The sequence below is a fragment of the Macaca nemestrina genome, chromosome 19 (genome assembly GCF_043159975.1).
Source record: "Macaca nemestrina isolate mMacNem1 chromosome 19, mMacNem.hap1, whole genome shotgun sequence".
Lineage (NCBI taxonomy): Eukaryota > Metazoa > Chordata > Mammalia > Primates > Cercopithecidae > Macaca > Macaca nemestrina.
The window spans coordinates 81363323-81377636 of record NC_092143.1 but is presented as its reverse complement, the minus strand read 5'-3'; the positions used below and the strand labels follow the sequence as shown (position 1 = coordinate 81377636).

At 48.3% G+C, this 14314-nt stretch overlaps 1 protein-coding gene across 1 annotated transcript in view; it reads left to right on the top strand.

Annotated features, from left to right (window-relative positions):
- Nucleotides 1–399: 399 nt before the first annotated feature.
- The window catches only part of LOC105478963 (G protein subunit alpha L), a 201009-nt gene continuing 187094 nt past the window's right edge, over nucleotides 400–14314 (top strand). Inside the window, exon 1 of the mRNA XM_024791969.2 lies at nucleotides 400–1155. Within this exon, the coding sequence (XP_024647737.2) occupies nucleotides 804–1155 (352 nt within the window). The 5' untranslated portion in view covers nucleotides 400–803. The remainder of the gene's footprint in view (nucleotides 1156–14314) is intronic.

Genomic DNA, 14314 nt, shown 5'->3' with positions numbered 1-14314 from the left:
TGTGCTCGGTTTTCATTTTTAAGGGTGGAAATTGTTGAAAATGGTGTCGTGGACCAGACTCCAGAATTGGAGATTTTGTAGAGGTCAAAGGTATAGTAGTATTAAAGTAGGGATAAAGAGTGTGCGGGCATGTGTGTAAGATAATGAGCAGAAAAGGGAGTGGCAAGGTGCAGAGATCTCTGCAAGCAATGGATTGGGGAAATTGAAGGCTTTAAAGCCACGGTCGCTATCCCTGCACCCAGCTTTCCGTCCTCAGTTACTATGACCCAAGATCAAAGCCACCCTGGTTTTCTAATTGCCGCAACTGCGGCTCCAGGTGCTGACTGCACAGCCACTGCGGTACTGTCCGCAGCTGCGCGCCGGGCTCAGTCGGCATTATTTACGGTACAGAATACTCGCCCGCGCGGCGGTATTTACGGTAACGAAAGCCAGCTGTATTTACGGTAGCGAGGGCTGGACCGGCGGCGGCATTTACGGTAACGGGGCCGGGCTCGCTGAGGCCCGTCGGCTTGGCCAGCTCTGGGCGTTATCAAGTGATCTCCAGCCAAGGCGGCCGCCACCCCCTGCACCCAGCGGAAAATGCAAAATGGCCCTCTGGGGCAGTGAGGGGCCGTGGCCCTCGGCCCGGGCCTGCCGCACCCCCTTCCCGCAGCTGGCGGCCGGCAGCGCTGAACAGGGTCCGGGTGTAGCCCCCTCTCGCCCCTCCGCAGGGGCGCCGGCCTGAACTGGGCGCGGGAACCAGGCCGCCCTCGGCGCCCAGCCCGCCCTAGTCCCGCGCGCCGCCCCCGCCGTGCCGCGCCCACATGGGTCTGTGCTACAGTCTGCGGCCGCTGCTTTTCGGGGGCCCAGGGGACGACCCCTGCGCGGCCTCGGAGCCCCCGGTGCAGGACACGCAGCCCGCCCCGGCCCCGGCCCCAGTCCGGGCGGCCGCAAGGGACACGGCTCGGACCTCGCTCCCTCGGGGCGGCGGCGGGAGCCCGGCATGCGCTCGGCCCAAAGCAGACAAGCCGAAGGAGAAGCGGCAGCGCACCGAGCAGCTGAGCGCCGAGGAGCGCGAGGCGGCCAAGGAGGCGAGGAAAGTGAGCCGGGGCATCGACCGCATGCTGCGCGAGCAGAAGCGCGACCTGCAGCAGACGCACCGGCTCCTGCTGCTCGGTAGGTCCCGGTCGCGCGGTCGGCTCACGCCCCGGGGACAGCGCGCCGGGCCCGCGGGGTTGGTGGGCGCCGGGGAGCGGCGGCGGGAGGGGCTCCTGAATCCCGGGACTGGACCCGGACGGGCGGCGGGCGCGGACCGGCTGCGGAGCGTTTAAACTGGGGGGGGAATGGCTCCCCTGACCTGGCCGGGAGGACGCTACGGGCCGGTTCTGCCGCTCCCAGTGCCTTGAGCTTTTCCTGCCGCTCGCTCGCTCGCTCGCTCTCATTAACGAGCCTCTCTGGGAAGTCTCGCCCTCGACTGAGCGCCTTCCGCAGGGTCTGATCCCCGGGGATGTCTACCCCGGCCTCTCACTTCCTGCTGCGCGCGGAGGCTGGCGCTCTGGTTTCAGAACACAGATGAAAGGAGATGGATAAGGCCTTTTAGCTTGACCGCAAAGCTTTTATTCCAAGCACAGTGTTGTGGGTGGGTGTGGCCTGCTACCTTTTAGGAAAGAACTTGAGCTGCACTTGGGGTTTTACTGTGGAGGAAGATCAACCCCGGCTCTGGGAAGTTTGCTCCGCTGGAGAACCAGCGGCACGAGGGGGTGGCGGCCCCGGCGTGCTCTCTGTGTAACCGCGTGCAGGAGGGCGGGCGCCGAATCCCGGCGTTTTCAAGGAACCAGATGCTTGCTCTCCTAGTAGTATTTTTCAGAGCTTACCTATAGCAAGTACGTGTGCTCCTACAATAATCAGAAAACATGGTTCTATGCACTCTACCGTAGAATGAAAAAAAAAAAATCACGATTTCCTGATACTACTTGTTGCCTTTTAAATTTTAAGACGAAATAATAATAATTGGGCTTTTGATGGCAATTTTGTGAGATGTAAGGAAGAACAGTCGTTCAGGTCTATGGTCTCTGCTATATATGGAAGAGAAGGTATTCCATGATTTTAGCAAGATGCCTGCATATAAATGAATGCAACTTTCATTTAAGATCTAGAAGACAATAAATACTGAGTTTGAGAGGACTTGTCCACTGCACTGCAAGAATTAATAATTTAAAACAACATAAACCTAGCTGTTGTATTCTGGTGAATGAAATATCTAATTTTTAAAGTAAAGGGAAATGTTTTTGAAGAAACAACAAAAACCAGTAAATACGCAGGTTATCTCATACAGCGACGTGGGCTGAGCAGTAGCAGAGCTGCCCCCTCCAGTGCTCACCTGCAGAATATCGCAGAGCACACGTTTCCAGAGGTCTGAGGATACAGAAGTGTAACTTTAGAATTTCATACCTTGTTAAACCGTTGTTGGTGTGTGAGGGTAAAATAAATCTTTGGATATGCAAGTATTCAAAGTATACTCTCATCCACATATATTTCTGGAAGGAAACTTAAAAAAAAAATAGAGACAGCGGCAGCTCATGCCTGTATCCCAGCACTTTAAGAGGCTGAGGCTGGCGGATCACTTGATCTCGGGAGTTGAAGACCAGCCTGGGTAACATGCTAAAACCCCGTCTCTACAAAAAATACAAAAATTAGCTGGGTGGTGCGCTGGAGACCCTGTCTCCAAAATAAATAAATGAATGAATAAAAATAAATAAATAAATTGAGACAAGTCTCACTATGTTGGCCAGGCTGATCTCAAACTCCTGGTCTCAAGTGATCCACCCACGTCAGCATCCTAAAGTGCTGAGATTACAGGCATGAGCCACCATGCTCGGCCTGGAAAGACGTTAATTGGAAATTACTTCAGCCAAAATTTTTTAAATGCATTAAATTAAAATAATTCAAAAAGGGGAGAATTTTTTTAAAGGGGAGAGAGAATCATCATCTCAAGAAACTAACAAAAAACAAGAAGACAAATAGGATCAGGAGTTGTGACAACCCAACGTTGTTTTGATGTGATTATACAGTTGAACATAGTTTAAAAATAATAAAATGATATGGGAAGCAGAAAATGCTTTCTATATAATAAAAATTATTAGACTATGAATCTGTGAAAAACATGGGATGAGATATGGTCTGAAGAATAGAACGGTGAGCTCTAAAGAGTCAGCTTCTTGTAACACATTTGAAAGTACGCTTTGAAGACATCATCTCATAGCCTCATAGAGTTTATATATCAGCATCATAGCTAAAGTGACATAAAATCAAATGACTCACTTTTCAGGGAGAGTGTATTGTATCCTCCACCAATGATATCTACACTAAAACACATACTGTTACATGGGGTTGACGTTGTTTATCCGATTTTATATAGATTTGAGTTAAACACACAAAGGTTCTTGATTTTATTAGGCTTTAAAATGGATTTAGCTGGAAAATTTTGAGTCAGAAACATGACTTATTGACCATTAATATCCTCGGATAATTGCTTCTGCTGCCATTGTGTATAACAGCCATTTATTCTTGCTCACTGACCGCATTCATTTGTTTATTCTGGAAATGTGCACCGAAAGCTGGGCATTGGGTTCAGAGACCTCAGACCCAGGGAAGGTGCACTCACTCCAGCAGTGTCCTATTTTATTTTTTTATTTTTTATATTTTTTTAATCCCAGCACTTTAGGATGCTGAGGTGGGCAGATCACTTGAGGCGAGGAGTTCAAGACCAGCCTGGGCGACATAGTGAGACTATGTCTCTATTTTTTTTTTTTTTTTTTTTTTTGAGACAGGATCTCACTTTGTCACCCACTCAGCAGTGCAGTGGTGTGACCATGGCTCACTGTAGCCTGGACCGCCCCAGCTCAAGCAATCCTCCTGCCTCAGCCCCACAAACAGCTGGGACTACAGGTACACGCTACCACGGCTGACTAACTTTTGTATTTTATGTAGAGATGGGGTTTTACCATGTTACCCAGGATGGTCTTGGACTCCTGAGGTCCAGTGATCCACCCGTCTTGGCCCACAGTGCTGGGATTACAGGTGTGAGCCATTGTGTCCAGTCAGGTGCCCTTTGTCACTCCATGCCTGCTAGTTTGAGGTGAGTCCCGTCTCCCATCATGATGAGTCCTCGAGGACACCTTCCCAGAGTCCTCGACGGGAAATAAAGGTTTAACTCCCGGTGTCCTGTGAATTATTTGTGCTCCTGTCATGGAGCACTTGGGTACATCTCTCCATGGGTGTCTTAGTGCTCTGTCTCCCTCGTGGGGTCGATCCTGATGACTCAGCTTTCTTTCCTGCACAGGACGTAGCACCCCACACAATCCTCTGGCAACAACACAAGAATCTGGGAGCCACTGTGACTATGAGGAGATATGGTCCCGTTTTAATTTTTAGGTGGAGCATGGTTGAAGCATGCCATGGCTGGTTGCAGAGGTGCAGAGGTAGGATGGAACTTTCCAGTTAGAAGGCAGTGGTCAAGACAAGGAATCATGGGGTCCAAACTAGAGCAGTGTGGTATAGTAGGAGTGGGGAGCTCATGGGCTTGGGGAGCAGGTCAGATGACTGGGTGTAGAAGGCAGGCAATGAGAAGAATTCTCAGATAACTCTCATGGTCTTGAGCATGAGGAATGTGTTAGTCATCTTGCTCACCTACCAAAATACAACAGGCTGAATGACCAAAAACAGACATTTTCTCACAATTCTGGAGGTTGGAAGTCTAAGATCAAGGTGCCAGCAGGGTTGGTTTCTGGTGAGGGCTGTGGCTTGCAAACGGCCACCTTCTCACAGTATCCTCACATGGCCTTTCCTCTGTATGCACACAAAAAGAGGGAGAGATCTCGACTGTCTCTTCCTGTTCTTATGAGGACACTGTGGGATTAGGGCCCCACCTTTATGGCCTCATCTTACCTTAATTACCTACTTAAAGGCCCTATGTCCAAATACAGTCATATTGGGGGTTAGGGCTTCAACATATGAATTCAGGGGGATGGGAAGCATAATTCAATCCATAACAAGGGCTAAGGCAGGGAGTGCGTGCCCTGTCTAAAAGGGACAGCTGCATCCTAGCTTCATCCACTGTTGCCTTGTGAGAACACAGGCCCAAAGTTGCCAGGTTTTCAGAATTTCTGAAACCTACCTATTTTTAAGCATTTGCTCAAATTAATAAAATGTAATCTACATGGCTAACAGAGTCACGGGCTGCTGGCTCTTACCCCTGATCTGACCTAGGTCACACAGACTTTTCGGCAGGCTGTGCACTAGGCTTTAGGGGCTCACTCACATGAGAGACCATTGGCAGAGGCCCTGGGTCTACACCAATGAAAAGCATACTTGATGTGAATTGGTATGAATCAAAATATTTAATGTATGTAAATTCACGTAATGAGATCACACATCCTAGCAAATTGCATCCAGCCCCAGGTGCACACAGCCCTCTGTGACCGAGCCAGGATCAAGCCCAGGCAGGCTGACTTCGCCAAACAACATTAGCCAGTGGCTGTGAGGCCAGATGGAGGCAGCTGCAACAGTCCAGTCAAGAGATGTGAGGAGGCCAGGCGCGGTGTCACACGCCTATAATCCCAGCGCTTTGGGAGACTGAGGTGGGCGGGTCACCTGAGGTCAGGAGTTGGAGACCAGCCCGGCCAACATGGTGAAACCCCATCTCTACTAAAAATACAAAAATTAAGGCCGGGCGCGGTGGCTCATGCCTGTAATCCCAGCACTTTGGGAGGCTGAGGCGGGCAGATCACGAGGTCAGGAGATCGCGACCATGGTGAAACCCTGTCTCTACTGAAAATATGAAAACTTAGCCACACACGGTGGCAGGCGCCTGTAGTCCCAGCTACTTGGGAGGCTGAGGCAGGAGAATGGCGTGAACCCAGGAGGCGGAGCTTGCAGTGAGCTGAGATCGCACCACTGCTCTCCAGCCTGGATGACGACACAAGGAGACTCAGTCTCAAAAAAAAAAAAAAAAACAAAAACAAAAACAAAAAAAAAACTAGCTGGTTACCAGCTAACTTTTAATTAGCTGGTGGTGGGTGCCTGTAATCCCAGCTTCTCAGGAGGCTAAGGTGGGAGTATCACTTGAATCCGAGAGGTGGAGGTTGCAGTGGGTTGAGATCGTGCCATTGCACTCCAGCCTGGGGGACAGAGCAAGACTCAGTCTCAGGAAAAAAAAAAAAAGAGAGATGTGAGGAGGCGACCTCATTCAGATGCAGTGATGGTGACAGGAAGGGGCAGGCGTGTCTGTGGGTGTGGGCAAAATGGAGTCCCGGGAACCTGGTGACTGATGAGATGGAGGGAAAGAAGAACATCTGGGTGAAGAAATGTCACTGAACCCTTCAGTGAAATGGCAAGGACATTCTCCAAGTAAGGAATTTAAGAGGAAGAGTCAGTTGGAGGGAGATGAGAACAGTGAGCTCCACTCTAGATGTGTTGAGACTGAAGGGCCTTGGGTGTCCAGTGGGCAGTGGCTGGAGAGCAGCTGGGCATTTGCCGTGGGTCTCAGAGAGGCTGCAGAGCCAGAGATGGATGTGTCGCCCAGAGTCATTAGTGCATTGGCCAGGTTGGACTTGTCACCTGGGGACCACATGCCACCCGGAGAAGACATGCCGCCCAGGGAGAACGTGCAGAGTGAGAAGGGAAGGGAGGAGGAGGGCCCAGGATAGGAGGCCGTGGGACTCCAGCCTTTCAAAAAGGGCTGGAGGAAGAAGAGTGTGAAGAATGATAGAGGGCTGGGAGCAGCCAAGAAAGGAAGAGGTTTCGGGAGGAAGGCAGTGGCCAGCAGTGTCCGTTGGGAGCTCAGGGATAAAGAGGGCTGAGGCCGGGTACAGTGGCTCATGCCTGTAATCCCAGCACTTTGGGAGGCCAAGGTGGGTGGATTACAAGGCCAAGAGGTCAAGACCATCCTGGCCAATGTGGTAAAACCCCGTCTCTACTAAAAATGCAAAAATTAGCTGGGTGTGGTGGTGCATTCCTGTGATCCCAGCTACTTGGGAGGCTGAGGCAGGAGAATCGCTTGAACCCGGGAGGCAGAGATTGCAGTGAGCCAAGATCGCACCACTACACGCCAGCCTGGGCGACAGAATGAGACTCTGTCTCAAAAAAAAAAAAAAAAAAAAAAAAAAGAGGGCTGAGAAGGAACCCACTGGGTGTGCAGGTTCATGGCCTGGCGGGTACAGGAGGCTTCAGACTGGAAGGGACAGGAAGACACTGAAGCTGTGGTGGTGGCTCTCTTGGGAGGACTTTGCTGCTGGAGGACAGGACAGATGTGCCCACTGCTGCACCCTGTGCCATCCAGGAAACTGCTGAGAAGATGACAGATGAGACTGGAACGGTGGGTGCTCTGGGGATGAAGAGAAGAGGGCAGGAGATGAACTGTCCATCTTTGTTTGGCCAGCTTGCATCCACTTTCTAAACACTCAGGTGCCTGGACTCAACCTCAGCTCCTCCAGCACAAGTGACTTTCCCTGTTGACGGTGTCAGACTCATGTGTCATTTAGAGGGAAATTCTTTAATGGCAAGCAGGTTTTTCAGTTGAGTTGAGACCAAGAGACCTAGCTAATTCAGGTATCTAGCTAATTTAATTAGTCTATGAAAAGTTTCCAAAGATTAGCATTTTCAAAGATAAGACCTAACTCGAAGGGCCTAAAATCAACTCGTGATATTGAAAGTGATAATCAGAAGATCTCCAAAACCCCACTGCATAAATCTGAATAAGGAGCCCGAGATGATTATTTCTCACCTCACAGCACCCAGGATAATTTACTTTGAGTCTACATTTATTCATTTATTTTTAATTTTATTTATTTATTTATTTTGAGACAGAGTCTCTCTCTGTTGCCCAGGCTGGAGTGCAGTGGTGCCATCTTGGCTTACGGCAACCTCCGCCTCCTAGGTTCAAGCGATTCTCTTGCCTCAGCCTCCTAAGTAGCTGGGACCACAGGCGCCCACCACTACACCCGGTTAATTTTTTTTTTTTTTTAATTTTTAGTAGAGACAGGGTTTTACCATGTTGGACAGGTTGGTCTCAAACTCCTGACCTCTGGTGATCTGCCTCTCTCAGCCTCCCAAAGTGCTGGGATTACAGGCATGAGCTACCGTGCCCAGCTGGGTCTAAATTTATTAATACTTAGTTGTTGGGTTTTGTTTTTTTTTTTTTTTGTTGGCTTTAAGCTGAAACCAACTCTTACTGAAAAACAGAAAATTACCTTCTATCAGCTAAAGCAGTGACTCTAAGTGTGTTTAGGGCCAAGTGAAAACTGTTCCCTGTTGTTTGAGAATTCCCTTGCTAGGGATGGACAGACAGCACACAGAGGACTTTTAGGGCAAGGAAACTCCTCTGTATGATACCATAAGAGTGGACAGGGTCACCACACACTTGTCCAACCCACAGCATGTACAATGCCAAGACAGAACCCTAGTGCACCCCTTCCAGCCCTGTGGGCTCTGGGTGACAGCGACGTGTCCAGGTAGCTTCACAGGTTGCAGGCCTCTGTGAGGGATGTTGCTGGTGGGGAGGCGGTGCCTGTGGGGGCAGGGAGTACATGGCAGCTGTACTCTGTACCATCCTCTCAGTTTTGCTGTGAGCCTAAAACTGCTCTAAATAATAGGCTTTTTGTTTTAGTCACTTACTAAGAAAAGAAGTCAGTGAAGGATTTTGTCCTTGAATTAGGATCCCAAGAGGAGGAGCTGGTGGAGAAGAGGACGCCACAGTGGCTATAGCAGAAGGGTCTAGGGTTCTTCTAATGAGCCCATTTAGGGGCCATAAGCTGACGGCCCTACTCTTAAAAAGCCCAGGCCAGTTAACCGCAGCAGGAACGATAGCAGCCCATTATTGAAAGCTGTGGTTTATGTTTAAAAAAGCATCATTTAAAGCCTTTTCCAACTGCAGCTCTGGGGTTAAATTATTCTCAGCAAATAAAGTCCTGTAGACAAGCACTGAAGTGTCAGCACCTGACGGGAGGGGCACACACACACAGCCCCTGCGGGCCGCTTGGCTTGGCCCTGTGTCCCATCCTGTAAGGCTGCCCTAGCTCTGCCTCATCAGGAGGACTCGGAGGACTGTTGCCCAGCTGTTATCAGGTGTTACACCAGATGCCACTGAAGGCGCGAGTTAGGGAAGCCACCATCGAAATGTTCAAGGGTTAGACAGCTCTTTTCAACCCTTCCCGATGTTATTTCCTCTGCCGGTCTGGGAAAATGTTCTTTAATGAGAGGCAGGTCAACCTGCCGAGTGACGGAGGATCGAGGAAGACAGTAAGCACACTGTGGCATCTGCTTTATCTAATCCTAGCAGAAGAGCCTTGGAGAAGGTGTAGGTTGCGTCACTGTGCTTTGGATTAATGCTCACTTGGTGTGTTCTTCTGCAGTTGAAAGTGAATTTTCCTTCTGAGGACATGAACTCCTCCCAGGAAAAGCAGGAGAAGAGAGTATTTTGACATAAACAGAAAAATAAGGTGCAGTGACACCCATACTTTGAGTCACAAGGGAAAAGTCATTTTATTCATTGAATCCTTTATATTACTCACCAACTGCAAACATTTGCATCTCTCAAGAACCTGCTGTGTGCCGGGTGCTACTCTGGGTGACGTGGAGATTCCACAAGGCAGAGAACACAGCCTCAGCCCTGGAAAAGTTCACTGTGTTGTTGAAGAGAAAGGACAAGAACCTAAGAGAAAAATACCAGTCAGAGCCTGCACGTGCTCAGAGATAAATGGCAGCAGTGTGGGTCAAGAACATGATTCCAGGGATGCACGTGGAACCTCTCAGTAACATGATGGGCATCCCCCTTCCTTAGGATATGTTATGAGTGGGGAGGTGCAGGAGAGGTAGGAACTTGATTGTTTAATGTTGGTGTTCACACACAAAAAATGCATAATGCTGGCCAGGCGCCATGGCTCATGCCTGTAATCCTAACACTTTGAGAGGCCAAGGCAGGCAGATTGCTTGAGGTCAGGAGTTCAAGACTAGCCTGGACAACATGGTGAAACCTCGTCTCTACTAAAAATACAAAAATTAGCCAGACATGGTGGCGGGTACCTGTAATCCCAGCTACTTGGGAGGCTGAGACAGGAGGTTGCAATGAGCCAGAGTGCTCCATTGCACTCCAGCCTGGGGAACAGAGCAAGAACCTCAAGAAAACAAACAAACAAAAAAACTAATGCTGTTATTGATCCTAGGTGCAAACTATGAGCAGAAGCAGCTGTGAAATCTGCTCCAAGTTTGCACCTGGCAGCTGGTTTCCTGTTCATCAAGGAGCTGCTGAGAGAACCTAGAGGCACTCACAGCTCCCAGCATGTAGCAGCAACCTGGAGTGTTTGCCTAATGGAACTGATGCTTCAAGAAGATGAAGAAAGTTTGAACAACAGTGTGCAGTGTTATCAAACGGGAAGGAGACTGCTCCTTTTATCTCCAGCCATCAAAGTGCTCCACAAGTCAGTATTAGAAGCTGCATTTTATAGATTGCACGATCATGGGAGGCTGGAGATTGTCTGTAAATCGGCATGAAGAAAAAAAAAAATGAAACGTTTATCCTTTTTTTTCCCCAAGAAATCCACTCATTAGAGAATCACTGAAAGGAAGGTGGATAAAAAGCCACAAAAGGGAAACTTTAACTTGGCTGCAGAGAAGCAGTTTGTGTTTCACAGGCAATTCGGGAGCATCTAGACAGCGTGATTTGCAGTCTGCCGGCCAGGAGGCCGCAAGAGAAACACAGGTCAGCACCAGAATCATGGAGCACACATTTGCCTCGACCCCAGCTGTATTTTCTTTTCTGGGAAAATATCAGCCACTGGAATTAGGCCAGACACAGAAATCTGTAGACACAAAGCTCGCCAGCAGAGCAAGATTCAGAACGCAAGAGTAGCCCCAGGGAGCAATCAGGACCTAGCGAGAGGCGAGTGCTGATCCCAGAGCCGGCCTCCTTCTTCCCAGTCGCCCTCAGACGCTGGTGTAGACAAACCACAAACCCACGGCTGTCCTGGTGAGGAAGCCCAGAACGAGGCCCAAGCCTGCATACCCCAGAGAGTTAGACTACGCCACAGATCAATCAGCTGTTTGATTTGTAGAGCAACTTGTCTATTGAGAAGGACGTCAGTGCCGTGTTACGGGCTACTATTTGTTTATTCAGTAGCAATTACTGACATTCAGTAGCACATCTGCCACGTCCCAGGTTCTGTCAGGCTTCAGTCGACAAACTGGAGCTGTCTCAGGAGCTGGTCTGTGTTCTCAGGAGCTTATGACCTTGTGTGGGAGACAAAGGCATCAACCAGCCATTGCAGCACAGCATAAAATATATCCATGCAGACACAGAAAATGGTGGGAGCAGCTCTTGCCCCAGTGAGAAGGGGAGGCAGGCTGAGGAGGAGGGCAGCAGCTTCCAAGAACCTTCCCACTTAAAAATAATAAAATAAAATAAATAAAAAACAGCCCGGTGCGGTGGCTCACTCCTGCAATCCCAACACTTGGGGAGGCCAAGGCGGGTAGATCACATGAGGTCAGGAGATCGAGACCAGCCTGGCCAGCATGGCGAAATCCCATCTCTACTAAAATTACAAAAATTAGCTGGCTGTGGTGGCACGAGCCTATAATCCCAGCTACTCGGGAGGCTGAGGCAGGAGAATGACTTGAACCCAGGAGCCAGAGGTTGCAGTGAGCTGAGATTGTGCCACTGCACTCCTGGGCGACAGAGCAAGACTCCATCTCAAAAAAAAAAAAATAGTATTTGTAGAGTATATTTCTGTTCTTGAAATCAACAAGTTTGTGAAACCCCCTCGTTTTGAGAGGCTCATTGGAAAGCAGCAGGTGCCACACAGAGCAAATGAAAAACAAAACGCTCCGCACATTGTGCATAGTTTTATCGAAACTCCTGCATCTGCTTTGAGTCTGTTGAGCTGAAAATTCATTTAGAATATGCTCTAATTGATATATGTGACCTATAAGGAAGTCTCCGTCTTTTTCAAGAAACTATAGAAGCATGCTATTTGTTAAAGGTTTTCATTGTACAAAGAAATTCAATGTGCTGAAAAGAACCAATAAAATATGAATAAAGTAGTGCCAATTAAGAAACAGTTATGTGACTCTTTATCTCTGAAATTATTTTAACTGGTACTTTGTTTTAGAATTCCTTTTTAATGTAACAGCCTCCTGAACATCAGCTATTTGATAAGCGCTGCATGGAACTAAAAAGCATGCTGAGCTGTGGTTGATCCAATAGACTTCGCCTTGCCTAATGGAGGACGGTATTTAACTTTCAGATCCATTTCCCTTTTTGGCTCTAATGACATTTTCTCTGAAGTAATGCTCTCCACACTTGGGCTTGGGTACAATAATTGGCTTGGAACAGGGTACGTGAGGCCCAGTGCCGATGGGCGCACACACACACGCGCGCGGTGAAGTGCAGGAAGCTCTGTGGCCATGTTAACCCTCACTGCCCGGGGACAGACGGAGGCAGGCTGCACCCTAGTCTGTGGCCTCAGAAGAAAAGCATCTTAGTTCCACTGGTGGTGTTCAGCCTCACCCTTTCCCTTCACCTAAATTCCTACATGTTATCCTAACTACAAATAGGATAAATTAATTTTAATTATTTATACAGAATGTTCATTTAGGAAAATAGAGGATGGGTTTCTAGAGTAATCACAAAATCCTGTTATTCAACCCACAATACAAAGGAGGCAGCGTCGGCGTTCTTCTGTGGAGCCTGCACTCTGCGGGCCCTACAGGGAATCACAGCCTTCTGCACTCCCTGATCACACAGTGGGCCACACCCTAGACCCATGCGTCATACCACGGAACACATCGGGGATCCCACAGATGGATGATACCCTAGGACACAGCCTGGGTCACACAGTATTTGGAATTAGAACTTGGAATGCCAGGAACAGCAACACAGTCACCCCGGCCTCCAGAGCAGGCCTTCCGTTGAACCCTTTGCTGTGGCTTCACTGTGCCCTCACTGTGCCCTGAGCAGTCCGAGGCACAACTTACGGCCCAGGGTCTTCCGGCCGAAAGTGGGAATAGTGAGGAATGGGCCTAGGGTGATCAGTGAGCAGTAATGATATGCACCCCTGTCTGTAATATGTGCCCCAACTCCTGCTAACCCACACGCAGAGGGAGAGCTGTCTGGCCCGCTTCCGGGCTCCCTCCCCAGGTTCCAGACCCAGCCACACAGCCTGCTCTGGGGTCTTTGGACTCCATCTCTTGCGTTTTTGTCTCCTTTCTTCTTTAATATCAGCGTTTTCTTTTAGTTTCTCCTTATCAAAGCTTGCTCGTACCCAGAACATTTTACTCGTTCCTGTGAAATTACAAATGGAGGTGAAGGTTAAGTCCGTTACCAATTTTTTTTTTTTTAATTTAACAGCTTTTTTGAGATATAGTTGAAATGCATACAGAAAACAGCACATATTTATAGTGTACAGTTTGGTCAGTTTTGACATGTGTATACACCTGTGAGCATATCTATCACCTCCGAAAGTTTCCTCCTGCATCTTTGAGTTGATTTCCTTATTTTATCATGGTAAGAACACTTAACATGAGATCTACCCTCTTAAAAAGTTTTTAAGTGTGCAATACTGTACTGTTCTATATGGGGACAATGTTGTACAGCAGCACTCTACAGCTTCATCATCTTGCATGTCTGAAATGTTTTACCCCTTGAATAGTAACTCTCCACTTCCCTCTCCCCCAAACCCTAGAAACGACCGTACTACTCTCTGCTTCTATGAGTTTGACTATTATAGGTCCTCATATAAATGAAATTATGCAGTATTTCTCCTTCTGTGACTGGCTTGTTTAACTTAGCATGCTGTCCTCCAGGTTCATCCATGTTGTTGCGTCTGGCAGCATTCCCTTCTTTTTTGAGGTTGAATAATATTCCATTGTATGTATGTTCATTTTCTTTATTCATTCATCTTCCAGTGGACATGTAGTTTGTTTCAGTATCTCGGCTATTGCAAAAAAATGCTGCGGCAAACATAGGAGTGCAGCTATCTCTGAATTTTATGGTAATTCTAATTTTTTATTTTTTTAAGGAATGTTCATATTGTTTTCCATAGCAGCTGTACCATTTTAATTCCCACCAGCAGTGTACACGGGTTTCAGTTTCTCTGCATCTTTGCCAACACTTGCTAACTTTTGTCTTTTTGATAATGGCCATCCTAACAGGTGTGAGGTGATATCTCATTATGGTTTTGATTTGCCATTTTCCTCATGATTAATAACATTGAGCTTTTCATATACCAGTTGGACATTTATATGTCCTTTTTTTTTTTTTTTTCTGAGACAGAGCCTCACTCTG